Source organism: Paralichthys olivaceus, chromosome 13, assembly GCF_024713975.1.
Source record: "Paralichthys olivaceus isolate ysfri-2021 chromosome 13, ASM2471397v2, whole genome shotgun sequence".
NCBI classification, from domain to species: domain Eukaryota; kingdom Metazoa; phylum Chordata; class Actinopteri; order Pleuronectiformes; family Paralichthyidae; genus Paralichthys; species Paralichthys olivaceus.
In genome coordinates, this window is record NC_091105.1 from 14512939 (window position 1) to 14537938 (window position 25000).

At 40.4% G+C, this 25000-nt stretch overlaps 3 protein-coding genes across 11 annotated transcripts in view; all 3 read left to right on the forward strand.

Annotated features, from left to right (window-relative positions):
- Positions 1 to 6884, forward strand: part of colec10 (collectin sub-family member 10 (C-type lectin)) — a 50347-nt gene extending 43463 nt beyond the window's left edge. For both annotated transcript variants that reach the window (XM_069537643.1, XM_020091238.2), the window contains 4 exons: positions 1508 to 1561; positions 2344 to 2439; positions 3474 to 3685; positions 4664 to 6884. In XM_069537643.1, the coding sequence (XP_069393744.1) occupies positions 1508 to 1561; positions 2344 to 2439; positions 3474 to 3685; positions 4664 to 4885 (584 nt within the window). In that variant the 3' untranslated portion in view covers positions 4886 to 6884. The remainder of the gene's footprint in view (positions 1 to 1507; positions 1562 to 2343; positions 2440 to 3473; positions 3686 to 4663) is intronic.
- Positions 6885 to 7283: 399 nt separating this feature from the next.
- Positions 7284 to 12843, forward strand: mal2 (mal, T cell differentiation protein 2). Its single transcript, XM_020091009.2, has 4 exons — positions 7284 to 7602; positions 9286 to 9456; positions 11133 to 11321; positions 11434 to 12843. The coding sequence occupies exons 1-4, from the start codon at positions 7483 to 7485 to the stop codon at positions 11503 to 11505; spliced, it is 552 nt and encodes a 183-aa protein (XP_019946568.1). The 5' UTR covers positions 7284 to 7482; the 3' UTR covers positions 11506 to 12843.
- A 1778-nt stretch (positions 12844 to 14621) lies between these two features.
- LOC109632159 (protein MTSS 1-like) overlaps positions 14622 to 25000 on the forward strand; it is a 49888-nt gene continuing 39509 nt past the window's right edge. For all 8 annotated transcript variants that reach the window (XM_020091292.2, XM_020091298.2, XM_020091299.2 and 5 more), the window contains exons 1-3: positions 14622 to 15168; positions 17439 to 17500; positions 23287 to 23360. In XM_020091292.2, coding sequence (XP_019946851.2) covers positions 15097 to 15168; positions 17439 to 17500; positions 23287 to 23360 — 208 coding nt within the window. In that variant the 5' untranslated portion in view covers positions 14622 to 15096. The remainder of the gene's footprint in view (positions 15169 to 17438; positions 17501 to 23286; positions 23361 to 25000) is intronic.

The window sequence follows — 25000 nt, forward strand, 5'->3', positions numbered from 1 at the left end:
AATGTTTAAGTATACAAGTCTTTAAAGTAAAGTATACAGAAATCAAACAAGAGGGCGCATCCAGAGGAAAGCTTCCTCTAACTGCCAATCCTCAGCGTCCTGTTTAAAAAAAACATCTTTCCAAAAGAAAGAGAAGAGAAAAGATTTACAAACATCTATGAATATTGTGTGTACATTTCAGTTGCCAGGGACATGTAAAACAGTCTGTTCTTGTCAACAACAGGCTCGATAACTGTAAATAATGTAGCTGTGAGGTTCACAGCTTAAAGAAGAATTTAGTTTCCTGAACTCCCCGTCAGATTAAAATAAGTAGAATGTACAGTACCACAAAAATCATTAAATTCATTTGTCACTTAATGTCAATTGCTCTGTATTTTTCATTTCCTCACTCCTCAACAACCTTTTTATGGAATAATCTACATCCTCAGATAGAGGACCGTGTAAACCTACGGTATGATGTCATCCACTTGCTTTGCACACGGTGGCCTGTTTCACTGCTTTTCTAGGCATTCACTTTTCTCACTGTTCATTACGTCTAATACGCTTACAGGAAAGGAGTGAGGTCACAGGTTTGGATTTTCCTTCATCCTGAGCGTCTGTAGCTCATAAAACAAATGTTTTCGGGCCAGAGTTGGCTTCAGCAGACTCACAAACTAAAATTAAATAAATAAATAAAGAGTAAAGGTGGCTACCTTTACTTTTTATTTATTTATTTAATCATGTTTAAGAATTACTCATATAAAACTTCCAGGTTGACTTGGTCAGGGTGTTCTAATTTTAATTTCATTCAAATCACATTCACACTCACACACACAGATCACACCGGTACAGTATGTCATTGTTGTGGTCCTTCCTCATATAACACCAGCCTTATTGTTGTTTGTACTGCAGCCACACTTCCCCAAAATGTGCAACTGCCAGTTGTGTTTATCTCCAAAGTTAAAGCACTTGAGTATACGTGCATATACAGTATTTGTTTATATCTGGATTCACTGAACTTACAGTTTATCCACAACTTCTGTGTTTTGAAAAATGCGTGAATAACGGAAGAATTAAATGTGAGTTACAACAGGTCAAACTTTGACCTGTGTGAGTCTGAACCTGTGTGCATCTGCTTTTAAACAGTTTTATATAAATGATGCTGCCATCTAGTGCTCATCATTTGTACCTACAACACCTAGATCGGTATTGACAGCAGTAGCACTCTATAAGATGAATCATTGGTCGATGGTCAGTGATGGTGCTGCACTATTTATTTAAGATTTAATTGCAGCTCACAAAAATTAACACCTAAGAACCTAGAACCATTTCTCATAAAGGAAAATGATAGGAGAATTGGAATGTACCACATGGACAACATTTCTGATTGGTTTTAATAAGTGTCAGAATTGTATAAGTTATATTGAGCGTTTATAATAACTGCATTCATGTTTTATCATGATGTAATGATGTCATTATATTCTTATTAGGATGTTTTAATCATTAGGACTTTCTGTGATATCTGTAGGTGACCCAGGTGATACAGGTGTGGACGGGCCCACTGGTCAGAAAGGGAAACCAGGTGGGTAACCTGACAGTGCTCACACATGGTTGTTTTCAAGTTGGATGCAAGACTACTACCATTCTATTCCCCATGAACCAACATTTTAAATAAACATAAAGATAGGAAATGTTTCTGCTTCCCTGAAAATGTGAGTCTTGAATGTGGGTTTGAACCAATAAATATAGAGTCAGGAAAACAAATTTGAGTCAGTCAAAGCCAAAGTCACCTCAGACACTCTTTGGGACACACCCTACTGCTACATTACACAGTCAGAATGATGTATTAGGGCAACAAGAGGTTTTTCAGTGTTTTGACTGTGCACTCAAGCTAACTCGATTTGAGATCAAATGCCGTCTGAGTGCTGATATTTAGCTTTAAGTGTGTTTGATGGTAAATCCAACTAAGGCACAAAGCCCAGAGATGAGCATGAAAACATGATGCCTGCAGCGCTGGCGTGGCAGAGCAGAGGTCTGTGGGTCAAAGACAACAGCCAGTCATTGACAGTGAAAAACATGTACAACTAAATATTAATTTATGGAAAAACTGAGCAGTTAGATATGAGAGGATGGTAAGTACCTTTCCTGTTCATCTGTTGTGTAATTTCTAAACCACCTAATTCAAGTTGAGAGCCAGGATCTTACAGGATAGACAGAAGCACAATAAGAAATAATCATGTGTCCAACTCATCTGCATAAAGTGACGGTAGGTATGTGGCATTGTAAGTCCCTAATCATACAGCAGAAGTGAGTAAACGTGTGGTATGAGCTTTTAAATCCTGTTCTCACTGAAATCCCCTGCAGGCACCACATGTGACTGTGGCAGGTACAGGAAAGTGGTTGGACAGCTGGATGTCAACACGGGCAAACTGAGGAACGCTGTCAAGTTTTTGAAAAATGGTGAGTCCTTACTATCTACCGTTCATCATGTTTAGTGGCAGTAAGCACCTGAAAGGTATTACAGTAAAATATACATATACATACGATATAGTAGAGTTTCTGAGAGTCACACTCAAATTTGTGAATATCTTTTGTTTATATTGCACAGTCCTTTTTCTAGTGTTATAATATGATATAATATTTTTATATTCCTGCTTGCTCAATCACAGCACAGCAAATCTCTTGTATGTGTAAACCTTCTATGCTCTGAGAGCTTGTGTGTGAGTGTGTGTGCGCGTGCGTGTGCGTGTGTGGGATGGGCAGCGGATCAAACCACTGTGAGGCAAATGAGAGAGGGGTTAAATTTTTCAAAACTTAAAAAGGCATTTATGTTATATCTGTAATTAGCACAAGTGCATTTGATGCATAGTAATATTCTCCATAAAACTTCTAAAGCCATCTTTGCAATGATAATGAGGGGGACAACTCTGTTATTCCCAGGGCCCCCACCACCACCACCCCGTGAAGTCTGCCCCTGGATCAGAAATAAACTCAGTTGCAGCCAAAGGAACATTTCTTGTAAAAACACTCAGTTATCACAAGAAAAACAATGTTTTGATATTTTGCACTCAGTCTTCAACTGGGTTCCACATTTTATTCTCTTTGTATGTCCTAACATTATTGTTATTTTTAATATCTAAAAAAGTAAATAGTGAATAAATCTGTATTTTCAGGGCATTGTTTACTAGTTGTTGGTATTAGATCTTAAATCAACTGGGCAGGCGCTATTTCTTTAATTTACTTTGTTTGTAAGAATAATAATAACAATATTTAGTTTTTTAATGCGTCTGCTTACTCTTGGTGTCACTTGATGAACTTAAAACCTTTTCTTCATTTTTTTCCAGGATGGTGGAGTTGCTCATTTGTATTAATCATGTCCTGTCAGTGCCAGACGCTTGACACAGACCTGCTGTTGATCTATGTAAAGAAACAGTCAATGATGGTCGAAAACATGTACACATCTCCAACTAACCTGCCCTAACTCTCCTGTGCAGTCATCCTGGGGCTGAAGGAGACAGAGGAGAGGTACTACTTGCTGGTGAAGGAAGCCAAGAGGTTCAGAGAGGCGTCAATGAACTGCAAGCTCAGAGGAGGCTCACTGGCCATGCCGAAAACCACAGACACCAACCGACTCATGGCAGACTACGTCAGTCACGCAGGTCTGACGAGAGTTTACATTGGTGTGCAGGCTCAAAGCAAGGACACAGTAAGTGATCCCCAGCACACACACACACACACACACACACACACACACACACACACACACACACACACACACACAAGCTGATCTCAGACATGCACTGAACTCTGGAGATTCTCTGCACTTTCTCCAGAGGAAGTGCATGTGTGAATGGTCTTTGTAGTCCTCCAGCTGAAGCTGCCAGAGGCTTCACACAGAAAGAAAACACAAGCTTCATCTTTACTGCTCCTCTTCCCCACACACACACTGGTGTGACATACTAGGCCCAATCCCATTCCACCCCTTCTCCCTACCCCTTGTCTTGCCCCTTGAAACAGAATATAAGCAGTCTTGTATTGTGTATGTATATATATTACAGTTTGTAACTTTTCTGAATAATTAATGAAGAAAGGTGATTCTGCATAAGACGACAGTGCTGCTGCTGCTGCTGCCACCATCTTAAAGGTCCAGTGTGTAGTTTAAGGTGAAAGGGATCTATTGGCAGATGTTTAATGTAGAATAATCCTCATGATGTTTTTACTCGTTCATTTCATCTAAATTGTATGAATTGTAGTTTTCTTTACCCCAGAAAAAGCCCTTTATATTCAAATAAATACGGAGGCCGCCATGTTTTTCACTATAGTCCAGACTGGACAAACTAAACACCTTTTGAGTTTTTATGACAGCTGAAGGTTACCACAGGTTCTTTTTCATGTTTGGAAGGAGAGGGGGAGGTGAGGGGTGTTCAGCTGCAACATGCAACTTCAACACTAGATATCACAAAATTCTACACACTGTACCTTTAAATATAAAAGTTTTAATGCTCTTTTTAATGATAGAGTTAACCTGAGAAAACATGATCCTTTTCACCACTGTTTTCCTTTCTTTTGTAAAGACGGATTTGTATCTCAACGTTTTTCTTAAACCTGATAAATGATGACACAGTGTTTTTGAGATTGTTCCCTGTTTCTCTCTCTCTCCTCTCCCTTATGTTTTTGTCATCAGAATGGAACGAGCAGTTATGTGTACGCAGACTCCAGCCCCCTGCAGGGGTTTGCAGCCTGGAGTCAAGATGTGGAGCTCAACTCCAGTTTATCTTCAACCACTAACTCCAGCTGTGTGGAGCTGCTCAGCACTGGAACATGGGGCTGTGTGGAGTGTGAGACCTCTATGTTTTTCATCTGCGAGTTCCCAAAGAGCAGGAGAAGAGGAGGAAGGACGGGGTGAGGAGGAGGAGGGACACCTGCCTCAACATTATCATGAGTTAATGTGACATTTAACCTTGCATATACCATGGCATCCAGTAGTCTGAGATCAATGTAACATGTATGAGTGTATGCGTGTATATGTATCTGCACATGTGTAGAACATTTATGTAGATATTTGCATGACATTTGTATGATAATTTGAGATCGACGGTTTTGCATAGAAACATCTGTTGATATCACATCTGCTTTTATCACTACAAACTCTCTCGACGTCTTGTTCTGTGTCTTCTACGTCTATGGCTCCGCTTTTTATGCAGAGATGTTTGTTTTCTGTTTTTCTTTCACACATGAGCTCCTCCGGAGAGTCTGCAGACTTTATATGAGACTTTACAGACTGAGATCCTTTTAGTTTGAAAAGAGTGTTTTCAGAGCCTTAGTCCTTTGGGCCCATCTTAACCTGTACCTTTATCACTAATTGGGCTTTGGTGGAGGTATGCACTCCATTGAGTGTCATTCATGGTTGTACCTGTTTTCTAATCAATAATAGTCATTCAAAGCAAAAGTAGATTGAACATTGAGCGATTTCAGAGATTTATTTCCAGCTGTGAGATAGAAGTGATCCACTGTTCCGCAAATGTGTCTCTAGAGAACAAGGACAAATGCACACTCTCAAAACGTCCTTACCTATTTCCTTGATGATTTATTAAAAAAAATTCTACTGCAGCAGAGGTCTTATAAACAATGGCCTTGCATCATGCAAAAGGATACAGAGTCCTTTACAGGTTGTATTGATTCTGACTGCGAGCCACCATAAACTGAACGAAGCCTGGTGCCCTTTCAGAGGTTATGTCAACATTGTTTCACATAAACTGACTCCTGGCTAAACATTAACTGTGACTCACATTGAAAAACTGCTCTCACCAACTCATGAAACAACATAAGTTCAACTTCCCCCTTTCATTAAAGAACTGCACCCCCCCACACACACATACACACACACACACACACACACACACACACACACACACCCCTACAAAATAACCCTCCATTACAACAGATCGCTGTTTCAGTGCAAACACAGTAAGTGCTCCTGAATCAGTTTTTTAGAAATCAGTTCTCTCTCTCTCTTCTCTGCAGGACCTTAAACTAATATTTACTTTTTAACTCTGCTCCTGCACCGTGAAGGTTAACCATTATACACACACACCATTGTTTCTCAGCCCTCGATTCTTTTCTTGCAGCAATCAATGACTCCAGCTATTTGATTTGCCCTCTCACTATAGTGCTCCTGAGCTGTGTTCTCTGCTGGTGGCCCCCACACACTTTGAGTGTTGCTGAATTCACTTACAATAAGTGCAAGATGAACACATGATTAATAGTGAATAGTAATAGTAATGACTGCAGAGTTGTTTAAAAAAGAAAGACATGCAGGGTGTGGAGGGCGTATAGGAGGAACCGGTCTTCAGCCTTTCGTCATTACAAACACACCCTCAGGAGTTTTATGACATGCTTGATGAGGACGGCAGGGAGCTATGAGAAAAGCAAATGCTGATGGAAATGTATTAGCATGTAACCATTAAGAACTTGTCAATGAATGAAGAAATGTATCTTGTTACCATAATGGATAGTTGGTGTTGTATGGTATTGTACTTTTTTCTCCTAATGAAGGTTGTGGTTTTTATAAATCTGAGGTAGATTAATAATGTGTGAAACCTCCTCACTGCACAATGCATAACTATTGTATCGATATATTTTGAACCTTTGTTATATTGCTATTGATGGAAATTATCACTTTATCCCCCACCCAGATCTAGTATTGTACATTCCTGGCCTCGTCTTCCATTTTAAGCAGTAACCTGTACTCAGCGGCAGATCTAGAATTAGTTCTAAATCGGGGGCCATAACCGGGCCACAATTTAAAACAGAGGGGCCAAATATATGTCCATCATCCATGCACAATGCACCATGCACATTGTTTGTGTCAGAAAAGCTTAGACAATAAACACTCTCTACAAACTTATGTTTTTATCAGTATTGTTTGTAAGTAGCTATTTCATTAAGGACTACTGACAGGGCAATGGCACTAGGGGCCAAACAGATTTCAGCTGGGGACAGGTGCCTCTCTCTGGCTCCAGCCCTGGATCCACCCCTGCTTTTACTCATACATTATTTGAAATGACTCATCCCCTTTTTATTTTCTTCATCTTAACTACCTTCCACATGTATTCTTACTGTTTTATCTTAAAGACTAAATAATCCAGCACATGGGTTCTTGTCTTTCAAAGAAAACCATTAACAACCTTCATTAAGTTGTAGTTTTATAACCAGATCGATTATTCGGCCCATGTTGACATTATGCCATTTTATCATGGATCTTGTGATGTGGGAGCTTCCCGGCGGTCCGTGAACGCAGCACAGGTTTTCCAGGGAGTGGCACCTGCACCTGTCCGACCTGTCTGCAGGAGCAGGAGCAGGAGGAGGAGGAGGTGGATAGGGGACACATGACTCCGGAGGAATTTGCCTCTGCTGCTCCCGTCCTTTGTGTAACGGAGTGAGTTCAGCGTGGGAGACGGAGGGTGAGAGGCAGAGGAGAGGGGGGGACACACAGAGGAAGAGATGTCGGAACAACCAGCCGCCAACCCCGCTGCCACCTCGTTCCCTGCCCCGACTATCTCGCTCCCTCTGGGGCTAGAAGTACTGAGGACTTACTCCGGAGCTCTTGTCTGCTTAGAAATAGTGAGTATGTTGTTTTTTTGAACTCACATAGAACTGCATGTTGTCTTCATTCATTTATCTGTCGTCACTATGTCTCTGTTATGGATTCATGGCCTTGTCCTGGTCGTGTCTGTTGTGTCATACACTGACTCTCAGGGTTTTGACTCTTAGATTAAAGGTACAGTGTGTAGAATTTAGTGATATCTAATGTTGAAGTTGCATGTTGCAGCTGAACACCCCTCACCCTCTCCTTCCAAACACGAAAAAGAACCTCTGGTGAACTTCAGTTGTCATCAAACTCAAAAGGTGTTTAGTTTGTTCAGTCTGGACTACTCTACAAAACATGGCGGCCTCCGTAGAGAGGACCCCCTCAATGTAAATATAAAGTATTTAAATATAAAGGGTGTTTTCTGGGGGAAAGAAAACTACAATTCATACAATTTAGATGAAACTAACTAGTGAAAACATCATGAGGATTATTCTACATTAAATTTCTGCCAGTAGATCCCTTTTGCCTAAATATTACACTGGACCTTTAAATGTTGACAAAACACTGATGATCACTGGCTTCAGCAGAGTTCAGTGTTTATGTTTCACAACCAAAGCTACAGGCAAGTTTCACCTGACTTGTTGCCGTGTCTGTTCTCTCGGATCAGACGCCTGTCTGTGCCTGTAGGCCTTCACCATATCAATAATGACCTTAGCATCAAGCACAGTGAGGAGGTCTAGCACATAACTGCTCTACCTCACATTTGTGAAATGTGTTGAAGTGTTTCTGAATATCATAAAGAAGAGTCACAAACCACAACCTTCAATGAAAGGAAATAATAAAATGACATTTATCATGAGAATTATCAATATCGATTCATATGAAATGTTTTTATCTTAATGTCATTTTAAGCCATAACGTCCTGTCGAATGTGTTATGTGCCTCATCTCTGTATATGAGGGATATTGTCTTCCATTCATTACTTCTGGTATGAGCATCAGCTTTATTGTCCTTTCAATACCTGCAAGGTGACTTCCACCATGTGCCAAGCTTATGATTATTCAACTTAATATTAGAGGTCAACCGGTATGGGCTTTTGAGGGGTCAACTCGATATTAGGCAGTAAAACAATGTGCGATATTGATACACTGGCCGATATATATATATATATATATATATATATATATATATATATATATATATATATATATATACATTGTAATTTTTTCTCATGAGATGTTGTTATCAAACGTTTGCAATCAATCCAGTATATAGTCTGTAGCGGCAGCTGCAACCCGGCGGCAATGGTTACAATGAAATCTTATGGGGCAACTGCAACAGTCCATGAAATGTCAATCGTTATTCTGGGTCTTTGCTAAGAGTATGACAACGTAACAAATCTTGCTCAACGAGACAAGTCTCATTCTCAAGTTTCATGAGACCTGGGTTGTTGCAGAGGGACTGAGGTGGAAAGGGGAAAAATACTGGAATTGACCTTCAAACTGAGGGTATAGGAATCGGAATTGGAGGAGAATTGGAAGTTGTGTATCCCTGAGTACAATACAGTTTACCAGCACACATACCTTTGTCTTCTTATGTTTCATAAACCACGAACAAGCCTGAAACTATAGACCATGAACATGTTTTTGAAGATTAGAGCTGATACACCTCATACTGCATCCGTCACCACTGAGAGTCTCTGTTTGTATCCCCAGTTATTCGGGAGTTTAGTATGGATCCTGGTGGCCTCCTCCAACGTGCCCGTGCCTCTGCTGCAGGGCTGGGTGATGTTCGTCTCTGTTACCACCTTCTTCCTTTCCTCCGCCTACCTCACGCTCCTCATCACCGGCCTGGCTGACCGCATCAACACCGACTGGAACTTCTTGGTGAGCTGTAGATAAAGGAGACGATCAGTTAGTCAATCTTTACTATCTGTCTAATAAAAATTAAATAGATTTTATTGCTCCTTGATTTGAAAAATACCAAATTATACTATGCAATTTGAAAAAGTGGTAATCTCTCATGCCATAGAACACAAGACTGTAAACAGAGACTGAAAACAACATCTAAAATGCAAGAAGTTCAATAAGTAAAATCTAAGATGGCTGTCAGTGTTTGATACTGTTGTTATGGCAGCAGCTCTTGTTTGGTGAATGAACATTAGAGATCTGTTTCAGGGGCAAAACTGCAAGTCAATCAATTCTAGTTCAACTTATGCCATCACCTGTCTACATACTAAACAGTGGCTGCTCCGTGGACGTTAGAGGACAGCTGGGTGATTTGTGTATTATTGTCAGCCATGAATATACAATAACAATTATATATTTATATATTACTCCTTTTAGTGCATTAAATATATTCGTGCATGTGAAGCTGTGGCATTTCCTCATACAAAAACTCTTATCAAAGCTTTAATCTAAAACCATCATACTGCTGGCGTCTTCTTTTTAAGATGTTCTGACTGATAAGTTCCAGTGTAGACCTCAGTGGTCTGAAGAACTCCTGCTTTACTTATAGTTTTTAACATCTTGAGAGCAACGTGCAACAAATATATATATATAGAAAATTCAAATTCTTTTTGCAATTGGAAAAGAGTCAGTTACCTTTTTAATGGGTTTCTCCACCATTTAAAAAAAACTGCATGTACCTGCTAATGTTGGTTTAAAAGAGATCTAATTTAGCCCAAAAGGAAACTAATTCCTACATGCGGGTAAATAATCACTTGCTATGCTAAAATGGCTGAAAACAATATTACATTACAGTCTTAGTATTGCTGTGCAGGGTATTTTCAAATTGTGCCAAAACTCTGATTAATAATATATGAACGAGATGAAAAGAACTTCAGAAGCTGTCCCTTGTTCTCTTGTTTATGTCATCGCCTGAGATGAGTCTGGCCTCTCAGACAGGACCGGTCCTGCCTCAGGCTCCAGGCCCTGCTCCCTGGAGAAACCAGGCGTGTGGGGTTGTTTGTTTTCGGCCCGAACAATGAGCGACATGGATGATGAGCTCACGCCAAGGCACAACAAAGGCCCGAGTGTAGTCCCGCCTGGCTCACAGAGACGCCGCACTAACCCTCACTGACCGCCTTTCCTCTCGGACACGCCCTCGTTCTCCTTCTCTCTCTACCTTTAAACCATTCACTCCATAACTTCAACCGTTTCACCGTCTGGTAGTTTTTCATCTTTTGTTGTATCTGCCTTGTTGTGCTTGACAGTTTATTGTAATGGTCCATTCTCTGTCACATAAACTGGTTTGGCTGCCATTGTCTGATAATTGCACTGTGGGATAAAATTCATTTCATTCTTGCTTCTCAAATTACAAAGTTTCACACACTTTGTCCTGAGGCTGAGAATTTAGATTTGAGATTTGCAGCCTTTGGATAGTCCGGCCCACGGAGAATTATGTGTTGAGATATAACAGTTTCTCAATAGATATTAGGAAAACTAGTGTAAACTCCCAGAAGATGGAAAGTAAAAGTGTAACTCCATCTTTCACTGTGTGTGTAGTTGTTTACACTTGACACATGAAAATTAACTTTTATTTTCTCTCTTCTGTTCCTCAGGATGTGTTTTACCATTTCTTAGCTCTGCTGTTCTACTTTGCCGCCTTCGTGTTGGAGGCAGCGACCACAGCAGCGAACGGAAGAGCCCAAGTCAACAGCACTGCAACTGGCTGGTGTTTTACTCATCCTCCAGGCAACATATTCACAGTCCTGAGTGAAACGCAGTACAGTATTAATGTGGCAGCCACGGTGAGTGCTGTACATCTTCTCCACTTAATGCATTTTAAGTCATGTTTTAGTGCACTTGATTTTTTACAAATGTTTTTGTTTTTGACTGATCTATCCCTCTTTCTTTTTCCAGATATTTGCATTCATAGTGACGCTATGCTACGGCTGCAGTATGGTGATGGGCTTCAAGAGGTGGATAGTGTAACCCGGAAAAAAATAACATAAACACATTTTACAAACGCTGCGTAACTTCAGCATAAAACATCACAACATCCACCCCAGACTCCAGAGAAAACACAGGTTTTAGTTGAGCACAAACTCGATAATTTCCTGATGGGAATCTCCTGTCAGCGAGCGATCACAGCGTCAAAGCTACACTGGGAAAGTGTAAAGGAAAAGAATTCTGCATCAGTCAAAATATCTGTCAAGATTTCTGGAAAATAATATTCCCGCAGATTCCAATCGTCTGAGGTTTGGTTTCAAGCTCTGTAGGTTGAGTCTGCTTTGAAAGTATTTTGAGAACAACTGGGAAAAGTAGTTGTTGTCCAGTTAGCACCAAATGATTTGTATTGCTCTGCTGCTAACAGGATGATTTCACTGCTTTGCCAGGAAAATCTATGTGGGAAGTTCGGGAACGTTCCGCATTTTGAGGCTCATACTGGGTCATTTTACGAGATGCAAGTGACGCCTCTGACAGTTATGGTTTTGTTTTCTTACCCGCTTTGTTAATCATACAGATATTGACCCATTTCCTGAGTCACATCTTCTCTGTAGGAAATATTTCCCATCGCCATGACCACAAAAACGCGTCTATGTTCTGTGTATGCAGCTGAAAAGATATGTACAACAACAACACATGATGGAGAAGACCCTGAAAGGCAAAGTGATCGTTTTTACTGTCCTCCAGTTACTTTGGTGCTAAAGAGCCGCAGACTCACTCTAGATTAAACACGTGGCCATTATTTAAACTGTGAGTTTACCCGATGTTTGAATTTCAAAGGTTTGATTACTTGTTAATAGCAATTTTTGTCAAATTTTTTCAGCATAAATATTTTTCACAATATTGTAACTATTGTGCTATTCAGTCAATTTACTGTCTGTCACTGTTAAAACCTTAATGAGTGCTGTCCTGTGTGTGACTCAGTGATGAATACAACTCGACCGAGGTCTGGATTAATTTGTTCTGATGAGTTTTACTAAAAACAAATAATCAAATCTTTAGCATTAATATAAATGCTTTTGTCACCTGCTATATTTCAAATAACAGTGATCGGGGGATTTTTTAATATATATGCTTTAAGTAGTACGTTTTAAGTGTTTTATTGTATATGTATTGATACATCATTCAATTTTCCAAATCAATAACATTCTTAATTCCAACATGATTTGTTAGATATATTTATTGTGGACATTTGTTAGCATTAGGCTATTCACATTTAATTAGTAATTAAAGCAGTTATAAAAGAAGAATATGTGATTTTGACAAGTGCAGCTTTTAATGCATTTGTAGAGCTGCAGAAATAAAGGTTTTTCAGAAAAGGAATTGTTGATTGAATTGTCTCTCACTGTATTTTTTTGATGCCACCACTAAGAGTCGCCAGAGTCAGGAATTTTCAAACCCCACAAACAGGGGCTTCATGAAAGCAAACACAAGTGTGCAGGGATGTCCCACAAAATTCAAAAACCAGGGTACAGATCCTGAATATAATACAATTCCACCAGCCCTGTGTGCTACTTTGCTACAACTACCTAGAATTCCTTTGGATTTCATAATTAATCATGTCAGCCCCTTGTTACTAAAAGCTCACTGTTTACTCCACAAATTGCCTTTGCACTTTTAAACTGTTGAGATCTTTCATTTACTCAGTAAACCTCAGCCAACTGGTAATTTGGAGATTATTTTAGTAAACCTGGTGGGAACAGACAGAGTGAAGCCCAGTCTTGTTGTTTGTTTGTCTTGTTTCTTCTTCTTTGTCCTCTGTGGAGACTGGACTTCTAAACACAACCTCTTGCAGTTGCCTCCATAGCAGTTGTTTTCAACCTCAGGTTTTTCCAGCCTGAACCTCCCTCCAGAGAAGGTCCATTATACGTGTATCGAATCAGTTCAGTAACAACATTTGTGTTATCAGCATATTTATTTGCATATTAGTATGTGTTCTATCCACTGATAAGCTGAGGATACTACATCTTACGAATACTACAGTTTGCATTTTAAGTTGTCAGATAAATATGTATCTATACAGCATTACAACTACTGTGTGAATGAAATACAATGTAGTAAGTGGGCTATCATCAATATGAAGACAGAATAATCATTTTTAATTAGTATCAGTGATAAAATACCATTAAATAAACTTTACATCAGACTTGAGCATAAACACATTTTGTCTTTGCCATTACCAGAGTTATAGGAAAATACTCTTGACAGAAAGGCTGCTTGTACTATTCCATCCTATACATCTATAATCGCCTTCTCAGATATGATATTTGTAACACATGTTCCACACTAACATGCATTTGCTCCTGTAGTTATAATTTTCCAGTAAATGAAAGTATATCTCTGAATTTTCCATTTGTACTCCCTGCAGTGATTTTCATGTTGCAATTCCCATTTCGGCCACTAGATGTCTCCCGCTATCCACCTCTGCTCAACATGGTTGCATCAGTTTTCCGCATTTCTCTAATGTTTATACATAAATAACAAAACGTCAGCATCAACAAAACAAACTATTGTAATGATAATATCATAAAGTTGTGCTGACGTCATGTGACCTGAGGAGTCAGGGGAACTCAGGAATGTGAGTTTTGAAAGTTTTTTTTTCACTTTTCCACATTTTCAATAGTTTTTCTTCTAAAATGCAACAAAATGAAAAACACAGAGAAACTCGTGCACGCGCTTTACTTTGATTTATCACTGCTCACCTTCGCATCTGGCAACATCAGGAAATCAAGTAGAACACTGTCACACCGGAAGTACTAAAATAATACACTATTCTTTTTATATATATTTATGTAATCCCGAACAATGAGTATGAACTATTGTCCATGTTTGATTTGTATTGCATTAAAGTAATGAAAACACGTACTTATAAAGTATTACAGCAGTCTGATGTTTTTGTTTGTATTCATAATGGTACGCCGATAACACTAACACTAACAACTCTGTGTTATTAACTTCAGGGAAGTTGAAGCTTCAATAACAAAATTCTGTGTAAGATAATATTTTAGAAGGACTTGTCTATTCGGGATGTTTATAAAAACTTAGATAACCAGAAGTTTTATTTTGGTGGAACCCCCTAACCGGAAGTGTGTATTGGTGTCTGTAGCGGGTTGACGCGAGTGTCGGTGTGGATCCTGTGGAGCAGGCGGTGCAGCGGCAGTACCACTGTCGGTATTTACCTGTCAACACACGGAACAACGAAACCAGCCGAGCACCGGGGATTGTTTTGGTTCAGTTCCCAGCAGCTAAACGCGGTAGACTCCGGTTCCCCCTCACGGTGCAGCCATGGCTCTGACCCGGGCGGCGTGGAGCGGAGAGCGGGGTTTAAATTCCTCCTCTCGTCGCGTCTGTTGACTGGAAGTGAACGGAGCAGCGGAGCAGAACCGAGCTGGTGTTTCCCTCAGATACAGAAGTTGTTCTCCAGTGTCCGGACCGCACCACCCACCCCACACGGGTTACTACGCGTTTGTTTTCTGTTCTTTCCTCCCGGGGTTAGTTTTTCTGAGCTTTTCCCGGAGGTGGCGAACTGAAGGCGGCTCACCGAGTCGGGACGGACCGCTGGAGCTGGTCCTGAAAATGGAGGCTGTGATCGAGAAGGAGTGCAGCGCGCTTGGAGGACTCTTCCAGACGGTCATCGCAGACATGAAAGTAAGACTAGTTAACTCTCTCCTGGTTTATTTTACACGAGTCTCAACCAGCAGCTAACTACCCAGGCGAGTTATCCAGTTAACATGAGCCTGCTGTAGGTTTGTTCACCTCAACAAGAACCGCGTTAGTTAGCCTAACTTTAAATCTAGTCAGTCATTTAACTTGAACTTCTAAATGTAGATAAGAGCCACATTAACCTTTTTAATTTAGGTTTAAAAGTTGTTAAAATGCACTTAAGCTGAGTCAATTGAGGCTAATATTTCCTGTTTGTGTTAATAATAGCTAATATCGTGTCTCTGGTCCCTCTGCACAGTAACCTTGATGTGATCTCATTTTAGTTTTTAACAACTTTATTAACAAGCTTGTTTACGTGCACATATTGCAGGAAAAAAAAACATCTTAAGTGACAGGACAGGTAAATAATCATGTAATTAAATGAATTCTCGTTACAAACAAATGAGTTAATACATTGTCGTATTATTTGTTGTTGTAGTTGCTATTTTATCCCATTTGACTGCACCGTGCTCCGTTTTTACCCATAAACACATGCGTCACTTGCTCCAGTATGAAGAGGATGCTGCAGCCCGACCCTGGATAAAGTCTAAATAAGGGAAATCATCAGTCACAACAAGTGGGGTCGTCTTATTTTCTACTATTTTCTGACGGAGCTTGGCTGATGAGACAATTAGCAGATCTCCCAGCTGCCGGAGGAATCCAGGGAATGTAGCTGCCAGGGTAGAAAATTGCCAACAGGCTCTGAAGGCTTTGACATGTGCAGGGTCAAATGGCCTGCCATCAGGTCTCACTGGAGTCAGGAGGTTTGTTATGAATACTGCCCAGACAGTCAGCACTTCTCTCCAAGCCATGTCTCCTTTGACTGTGCTGTAGATGGTTCACAGGGCCTGTCTCCCTATCTCTGAACTAGTCAGGTAACTATGCTGACAGAGGACACCAGGAAACACATGCAAATGCATAGTGTCATTTGCCTTGTCTTTACATAAGACATTCAAATTGTCATTGCTCTTTTGTAGATCATCGGCCAAAGTGCTAGAGTTTTGTTATCTGCACTGAAGCAAGTAGAGCAGGCAGGTGGATAGATAGATAGATAGATAGATAGATAGATAGATAGATAGTGAGCAGAGGCAAGAATGAGAGAGAAGGTAGAAGGCATTCAATTTAAGCTGCACCAGATTTCCCACACTTGTACATATCCATTCCCTAAATATGCCTGATTTTTTTCCCATCAAGATTCATATTATTCCTTAAGAAATCAGGAAAAATGTCAAAAACAACTCCCTTTTATCCGTGTTAAAGAAATCATAAAATTAAATTCTTGGATTCATCCCCTGATCCAGAGCCTCATCAAAATTTAATGGGTTCTTCCCTGACTCATACTGCACCCTTCCCCCAAGTTTTGTGGTAATCCGTCAGACACAAACAAATGGCAGATGAAAACATAACCTTCTTGGTGGAGGTTGAAAAAGGAATAAAGGTGATGTAATGGAGACCCAGAAAGAGAGACTGTACGTAGGGAGATGGCTGTTGGGTGTAATGTTTGACAGCACTACATGACATTCCTCAGGCCCTCGACAGTAGTAGCACATCAGTGACAAACATGCTCATGCTATATTCATCTCTTTATTGTGTGTGGTCTTACTACAGTGTTAGCCTCCTCTTGTCGGTGCATTAGTCCACTTGTTCTTCGTGTCAGTTTTTGGATAAAAAAGCTCTTCCACTATTTTCAACCCAGGACCCAAATTAGGTAAATTTAGAGTCCCATTGGGAACTGGTCTCATTATACCATAGTATTAGTGCCCTTGTTGTGGAGGAATCTTTCTAAAAGAGGCCTGTGACCCATTTTACAACCTAACACATGCAGGACATGGTGGTGATGTTTTTTCCCCATTAATAGATAATATATTAATAGAATAAGTTCAACAAAGTAGAAAACCAGATTTTTGGAAACATTCTGGGATAATTTATGATCTTACTCTGTATTCAGAATTACTGTTAAAATCCTGCTGGACTAATTTTCATCCTGTATCGTAAATTCTGAGGTTCCCTCAGGTTCACTGGCTACAATATGGAAAAACGTATTTTGGAGGTTGGAGGGTTACATGTGTGGAGAAGTGTTAGGCTGCGTTTGCTCTGTTTAGCCCTGCAGATAAGGTGAGGCATCAGTATGGCCTCATGTTGGTTGAACTGTTGTGTAACAGTGAGAATACTGAAATCTGTCCTGATGATTGTGTCATTCTTGTTTTTCCCCACAGAGCAGCTATCCTATTTGGGAGGACTTTATCACCAAGGCTGGCAAACTGCAGTCGCAGCTCAGGTGAGAGTGTGTCTGTAAGCACGTACAACTCATTTCTGTGTTTTTATTGATAACACAAATGACAATAATTACAATTTAAAAGAGGAGACATCAACATTTTGTCTTATTAATTTAGCTCTTTGGGGAAAGTTGATGAAAAATGCCATATTTCCAACATATTGTCACATGGCTTTTATATTTATTTCATAACAAAGCACCGCCTTCTTCTCCAATTGTTTTAATGGCACCTACCTCAAGTATAAGGCTACATCCATCCCATAATCTCCGTCCTCACATGTGTTTTAGCTCCATATGAGTCTTATTCCCACACCTGAAAACGCATATCAAGTGATCTTCCACGTTCACTGGGCATGTGCATGCCAGTGTAAAATGGAAGCAGATTGCCGACAACTGGCTGCAGTAGTTTACCTACCTTATACTACCGGCTAGGAACAACAATGGTGAAAAGTAAGACGAGGGACACTTAGTAGTGTGGACAGCAGCCATTAACACAGCAACAGGGGATATAGTAGTGGCGAAGTGCCACAAGCTATTAGTGTAATGCATGTAAATGTGGATTCATTTGTGAAAATGTTCACACAATTTTGATGTTAACATCACTACAGATACACACAAACTGTGGTGTAAAAAAGTATTTTGAGTATTAACGTGGCCAGAGAAATGTCACTGTGATTACATAACGTCCATGTTGACATCCTCATTCACTGAAAAATCTCATTCTCCTGGCTTTTATATAGTGGTGTCAAATGTTTTCTGGAGAAATGTTAAATGGCCACGTGTCCTGAGACTAATAAGCAATGATAGTTTACATAAAAGCCCAATGTCTTAATAATAGTCCCCAGAGTTCAATATCTGTCCTCCTCCCCCGTTTAGTCTTCTTTAAGCCTGATTTAATTTGTCTTTCCAGTGCTTTAAATTTGCACACCTCCTGCCAGAATTATTCCAAGTCTTATGCTAACAGTGGATGCCAATCCCAGCCACCTTTCCTAGTTGGTTTTAAGTGGCCATGTGTCATGAGACAAACAACTTATGACAGCTGAAATAAAAGCTCATTGTCCAGCAAGTACAGTAAATACGGATGTCCTGTGGTCTGAATTATTCTTTGATTAACTATGCATGGCAGTTCTCTAGCCATTTAAGTGTCCACGTGTCCACAGACAGACTAAGACTGACAGTTGTATAAAGGCTCTGAGATTTAGCAATACCTTCCAGGGGCCACTCAGTGTCCCCTTCTTCCATTTTCTCAGTATTAAGCCTGATTAATGTTGATATGTTATTCGTGTCCCCATCATTCTGGGGTTAAATATGTGACCTTGCCATGCTAAAGCTCAGGGGAGTATATGTGGCCTTGTTGCTAATGACTGGCTGTTTATCAGTAGGATGCCTGTGTGTCTGGACACCAGGGCAATGATGAAAGATCAAATGTACCGGTATTGTGCTGGTGAGCAGGTGAGTTGAACTTACAATGTCAGTGAGGTGTTTTTATCCAGTCATTGTAGGTTTGTGGCTGCTTGATGATGAAAATGCAGTGGAAACTTTGTCCTAAGTTTTAAGACTCAATTTGACATATTCATTGCCGTCTTTTACATGTATGACTCCTCTTTTTCATCCTGAGATATTTGTAGTCTTCCCATTGGGCGTCTGTCACATTTGAAATGTCATCAACATCTCACTGGAACTTTTCCTGCTGTATTCTCACATTGGCTCATTTGGACAAAAGTTCAGGGAAATGTTTGGAGCAAATGTCTGGGACATTTGCAATCTTTAAATACAACCCCTCCGGAATATTTCAGGAACATCTCTGTTGTTCAGTGCATGTCTGAAAGCAGCTTTATTCTATTATTCAAACTAATAAAATGATTGTCCCAGAAAAGATCAATTCCTTCCTCACAGATTGAGTTGAATGCCATTCATAGTAAGACAACCAATATTTAAGCATTACACTATGATTAAACTTGGCCTACGCCCTGCTCCAGGCTGTAGTGGTTGTGGCGTATGGCTCGCCGTAACGATGCCCTTGGTGCTGAAGCACTAATAAGTGTGGGCTTGCTTACGGTGACCTACAAATAAGACTTTTTGTCTGCTTTAAAGCTGCTCTCAAATGTGGCCAAACTAGCCCTTTTGACTGCAGCCTTACCCCCCACCCAACGACCTCTGTAATCTGGTTGAGAACTTGACTACATAGAGGGGCGCACACACACAGTAAAACACAAACACACCCACCTTTCCTCTCTGGCCTGGATAAGTGACTAGCCAGCAGTGGTAGCAGCATATGTCTGTTTGTGTAATGACGTCCTGAGGCCGACTACTCTGTAATTTAGCCCCTCTGCTCCCCTCTCACAAAGCAACTCGGAAATCAACCAATTACAGTGTTGGGGCAATTCAGTCATTTTTTCTTTTGGTCCAACTATGGTCTTCTGGTTTTAGAAAGCCATCACACACATGTTGTATACACTCTTAGACATGTATGCACACAGAAGAGCTTTGAAGCAAGTGGGCTGGGTGGAATATGGACTGGCTGATTTATAATCACAGTCCTCTTTTAACTTGTCAGTGTTTGGTCGGTTTGGTGGGTCATAGTTGATGCAGCTGTGCCAGAGCAGGACTTACTTACAGGCCTCCCTCCTCCTGGTTTCAAGTTTAGTTTGTGGAGAAAAAGACCACCCCAAAAACTTAAATTCAGCTGAGTAACTGTATGGTTACAAAAGTAATGTGTTCTCAGGAAGGAAGCCTATAGTATCAAGACACTAGAGTTACACCAGATTCATACAGATGGACTGGTTGATTTAAAGATGCTTTTACAAATCTCTACATTCAGAGTGCTATCTCATGAGTCATGAGTCTTGGTATGTGGCACCTGAAACAAGTGGAGTCAAACACAAACACTTTCTATGATTCACAGACTTACATTCTAGTTTCTGTTGACCTAAGAATAGAATGTATCATTGTCAGAAAGAGCACACTGCTCTTCTAGACAAGAGTCTATGGCTTGGCTCGGCTTGGCTGAGGCCTCAAGGAATAGATTTGTTTAAGTCCAGGACAGGGGCATTTTAAGATGGTAGCAGTCCAGTCATTGTTGAAGTACTGTGTCGTCCGCAAAACTTGTAGCAGCTATTAGCAGCGATGCCCTTTTCAAGCAGAAGTCTAAGACTTTCTGGCTGCTATCACATCTTAAAATAAAACATGAGAAGTTCCCAGATTCGCTGTCTCAAACATTTTTTTTCTCAAACAATTCTCCAAGGAGTGTAAGACTGTGATTCTTCCCTTTACGTTTAGTGTACTTGAAAGTAGTATGAATAAACCAGTTTAATATTTTAGCGTTTCTCTCGTAAAAGCATGGAACACATTACAGCAGAGGATCATTACTAGTAGTTGTAAACCACTGCTCACTGTACTCTAGTGCACTGGTGCCACTGATATTAAAAGCAGGCTTGGGTTCAAACCACTTCCATGCTAAAAACCTGTTTTAAATTAATGTGTTGAACTTGACTGAACAAGACTTTGCTGTGAGTACTTGTAAAGTATGATCCATGGACCAACGTGTACAAGTTATAAATTAGTGGAGGCAGATATCAGCCGGAGGTTCCTCTGGTGCCCACACTGGGCTGTAAATAGAAAGGAATCTGTGTGAGCCTGCGCGTATGTTTCTTTTTCCACTCGCAGGACACACCCAGGGATCTTCTGGTCAGCTCTGCAACAACACACCATTTACTAGCCAATACTACATTGAGTTTGATAATGGAAATGATTGTTGCATCACTGACTGGAAGCTAAGACTTGGAAAACGTTTTTTAATATAGAAGAATGTCAAGGCATTTAACTTAGTTTAGAAAACTGTAAATTGATGAAAAGGCTAACAACTTGAGAGTCTTGAGACAGTTGAGATAAAAAATATCTGTTTCCCACAGTTAATTAATTGAATCTATGGTGGTCGCAGGGGTGCACATGTACGCGCACAAACGTCACTCTTGTGTAGTAGCTTCAGAGTGACAGGTACACATAAGCATCTTCACAAATATGCACATTTTGTGGGTCAAAGCGCACCAAACTTGAACTCAACGCGAAGCCACGCCGTGGATTTGCTTTGCCACTTCACCCACGCTTGCATAGACTGGAAGTGAACAGGAGGCAAAGGTTCATGACTGCTACCTTCACATATGTGTGACCATGCAACATTCTGTATAATAAATTGGAAACACAAAAAAGAGCCCCCCATTGTATTTTGATGTCGGAGTTTGACATGTATTATCTGTTTACCTTGCATTTTAAGAATATCACCCCACTCAATACATTAATGGCACTATTACCGATATGTAACTTTTTTTTGCTTCAAGGTAAAACACACACTGTACACTCTACGTTAAAAACACTGTTGCTCCATCTGCAAGTCAAACTTGAGTCGCCCCCTTCCAATATTCAGCTCATGGTTTGCCCAGTTGTGAATAGTATCCGTCTTAAGTGTTTATGGAAATTCCCAGCTTGAGTATTGAAGATTTTCTCTTGGCCCATGGAAAATAACAGGTGTTTTCACATTAAGGTACTTGGAGTTAGAACAAACAACCTTTTGTGGCTCAACATGCCTCAGAAAATGTGCAGACAGTTGTGTTTCTTTGTCGCATTCACAACTGATAGATAGTCTTGTCTCTGCAGACGAGATCAGATATCACACACGCGAACGTGCCCACACACACAGACACACACATACATACCAAGTGTCTTTCATCTCCATACCTGTGATCTGAAGAGGTGTGTTGTATCTAAAGTAGACACCACGCATTGTTTGCCAGTCAGCAATCCCCCCCTGGGACAGCCTGCCGCCAGCTAGAAAAAGTAGCTGGTCAGTCAGGAGGCCAGACAGGCAATCAGTTGGGATACCACTAAGATGGTGTCTGTGATGACTAAAACAGAAAGTAATCTTACACCTAGCTTCCATTTCTTTTTATGAGAGGACTGGATTTTGTCCTCTCTTCAGTTTCTTGTGTATGTGCAGTATTTTATACTGCCATTTTTCAAATACCTGGCAAACGTACAAGATGGTAGATAAGCAGGTATGAGCTGTAAATGTGCCACAGACCCAAGTTCCATTTTAGATCTGAACAAGGTAGATCCCACATCGATCATTTCATTGACCTGTAAAGTGTGAGTGTGGCAAACTCAGCTCAAGAGCTGCTCTGCTGAGCCGCACAGATTCCAACAGACTTGAAGTAATCACATAGACATTCCTCACACAGCAGGGCACACTCAAGTTTTCACAGACACACAGATTTGCAGTATACTTTCATACTTCCTTTTATTTTAATTTAACATGCACATACTGTTTGTGCATACATATGCAAGGTAGTTTTTAAAAAGGAAAACACCATTATGATGTTAATTTTAATCACTTTATATCTTTGTCTGCCAACATTGTATGTAATTATTGCAGTTGTTAAGCTAGTACCATATGTGTATCTGCGTGTGTCTCTGTCATAGGTTACTTTCAGGGACACATTTCAGACCAAAAACCAGCCACTTGGGGAGAGTTTGTCCAAGTGTGGGCAAAAACTGTCTCCAATTGCAAATAGGCTAATTTTTGGGGCAGTGGTTTCAGTTGGGGACATATGATACTGTGTGTGCATTTATATATCCTTTGACTAACTAGTCCTGCTTCTTACATGAGTATTACACTGGGATCTTTGCCTCTGTTTGTGTCTGATCTATTTTTCTGTATTTCATATCTGTAAAGTCTGAAAAAAATGTCTTTTAATTTTTTTCAACTAAACCCCTTTCTTCATCTTATCTCCTAGAGCGACAGCAGTTGCTGTGGCTGCCTTCCTGGACGCCTTCCAGAAAGTGGCCGACCTTGCTACCAACTCACGAGGTAGGAACATGCAACCAGATGTATTAGTTGTCACAGTGTGCTGACAGGGTTGAACCAGTTAACTCAGTGTTTAACGGGGTGTGAGTCTGGGCACCTATATGTCAGTGTGTTTGTCTGTGTAGCTCTACCTTGCAAGTCCAGTCTTTCACCCCACCGTGCTGAGAAGCTCTGTGGGTTGTTTGCTTTATCGTATGGGTAGTAAATCCGTCAGTGTGCTGTTTGAAGCTCTGCTGCTGGCTTTGTCTTCGACCTCTACCCCTTTTTTCCTCTGCTTTCTGCTCCCCCACCCCCCACCTATACAGCACCTCTGCTACATCTGGGCTCTCCAGTAGTGTCTGCTTCAACTCTGTGTGTGTGTGAGAGAAGGGATGAGAGGGAGAGGGAGAGATTTCATCTCTCTCTAGCTTTGACACCTCCAGCCTTGCTCCATTCTATTAATAGGAACTGAGACAGACACACACATTCATCACCTCACTCACTGTAGAGACAAAGAGAGGGGGGCAGTGGAAGTGAGAAATGGGAGAGTGCAGGGAGTCATCATTCTCTCTCTCCTCTCCCTCTCTGTGTAACACACACATTATAAATGTTTGCAGTAGAGGAGTCAGATTCACTGAGCTGAAAAGAGTTGCGTCATCTTACATCACTTTCCCTCCCCATCCTTTTCTACATAACGTGTCTAAGGTAAACACTATCACATAACACCCTTATCGTTTCTGTGCTCCATGGCTCATGTTTCACTTCACAGCTGAGCTCTGCAGCAGACAGGGGAGCATGGGTAATGAGTTGTATGCAGGTAGGTAACATGTCCATCTGAAAATTGTACCAGGCTATTATAATGACTAGAGTTACAGACCATATTTTCATATGGTCCATTAATTGGCCCGTTTTATAGGTTTATACATTCATAAATGGTTATAAAATATCTATACCCCTGGTAGTGGCTGGTGAGGTACTATATAGTTACAACTTGGACAACTTCGTATGGCATTTTAATATTAATGTCTTCATCCTCTTATTTGTATAGTAACATGTTTTTAAATAATCAAATGAAAATGCTTTGAGTAGTTGATATTCCATTGGCCCTTGATTATTCTTTTCAGCGGCTCAAAGAACAATATAAACATTAGAGCTGCTGTTTAAATGGAAACTAGATCTCGCTGGAGTCCCTTCACGAACACTCTTGTAATGACAATCATCCTGCAGATCAGCTTGTATGACTTTTCCATAGATACTGGAGAGTTTTTGAATTGGATATGTTACCGAGAGCTCTGACAGATGACCAACATGTGTCAGGGGGAAATACTATTGATACTATAGTGAAGATATTATTAGTTTGTTAATTTAATTCAGCTAATTCACATGCTGAATTCATTTTAAAACAAGTTGAACACTTAAAGGTAGGAGAATAATAAAGTAAGCTGTCTTGTTTTAAATATATTTGTTAAATATCTTTTGTGGTGGCCATGGTTTGTTGAAGCTCAGAGCCTTGAAAAAACTGATTGAGTTTTAGGTCATTCCTCACAGCAGTCCATAAAATGTATGTGGGAAAGAGAACTTGATCTGCGCAGTATACTTCAGTGAGAGGTTATTTGCCACCAAACCAAACTGCCCTGTGTAAATCTACTGTATGTGGTAAAACT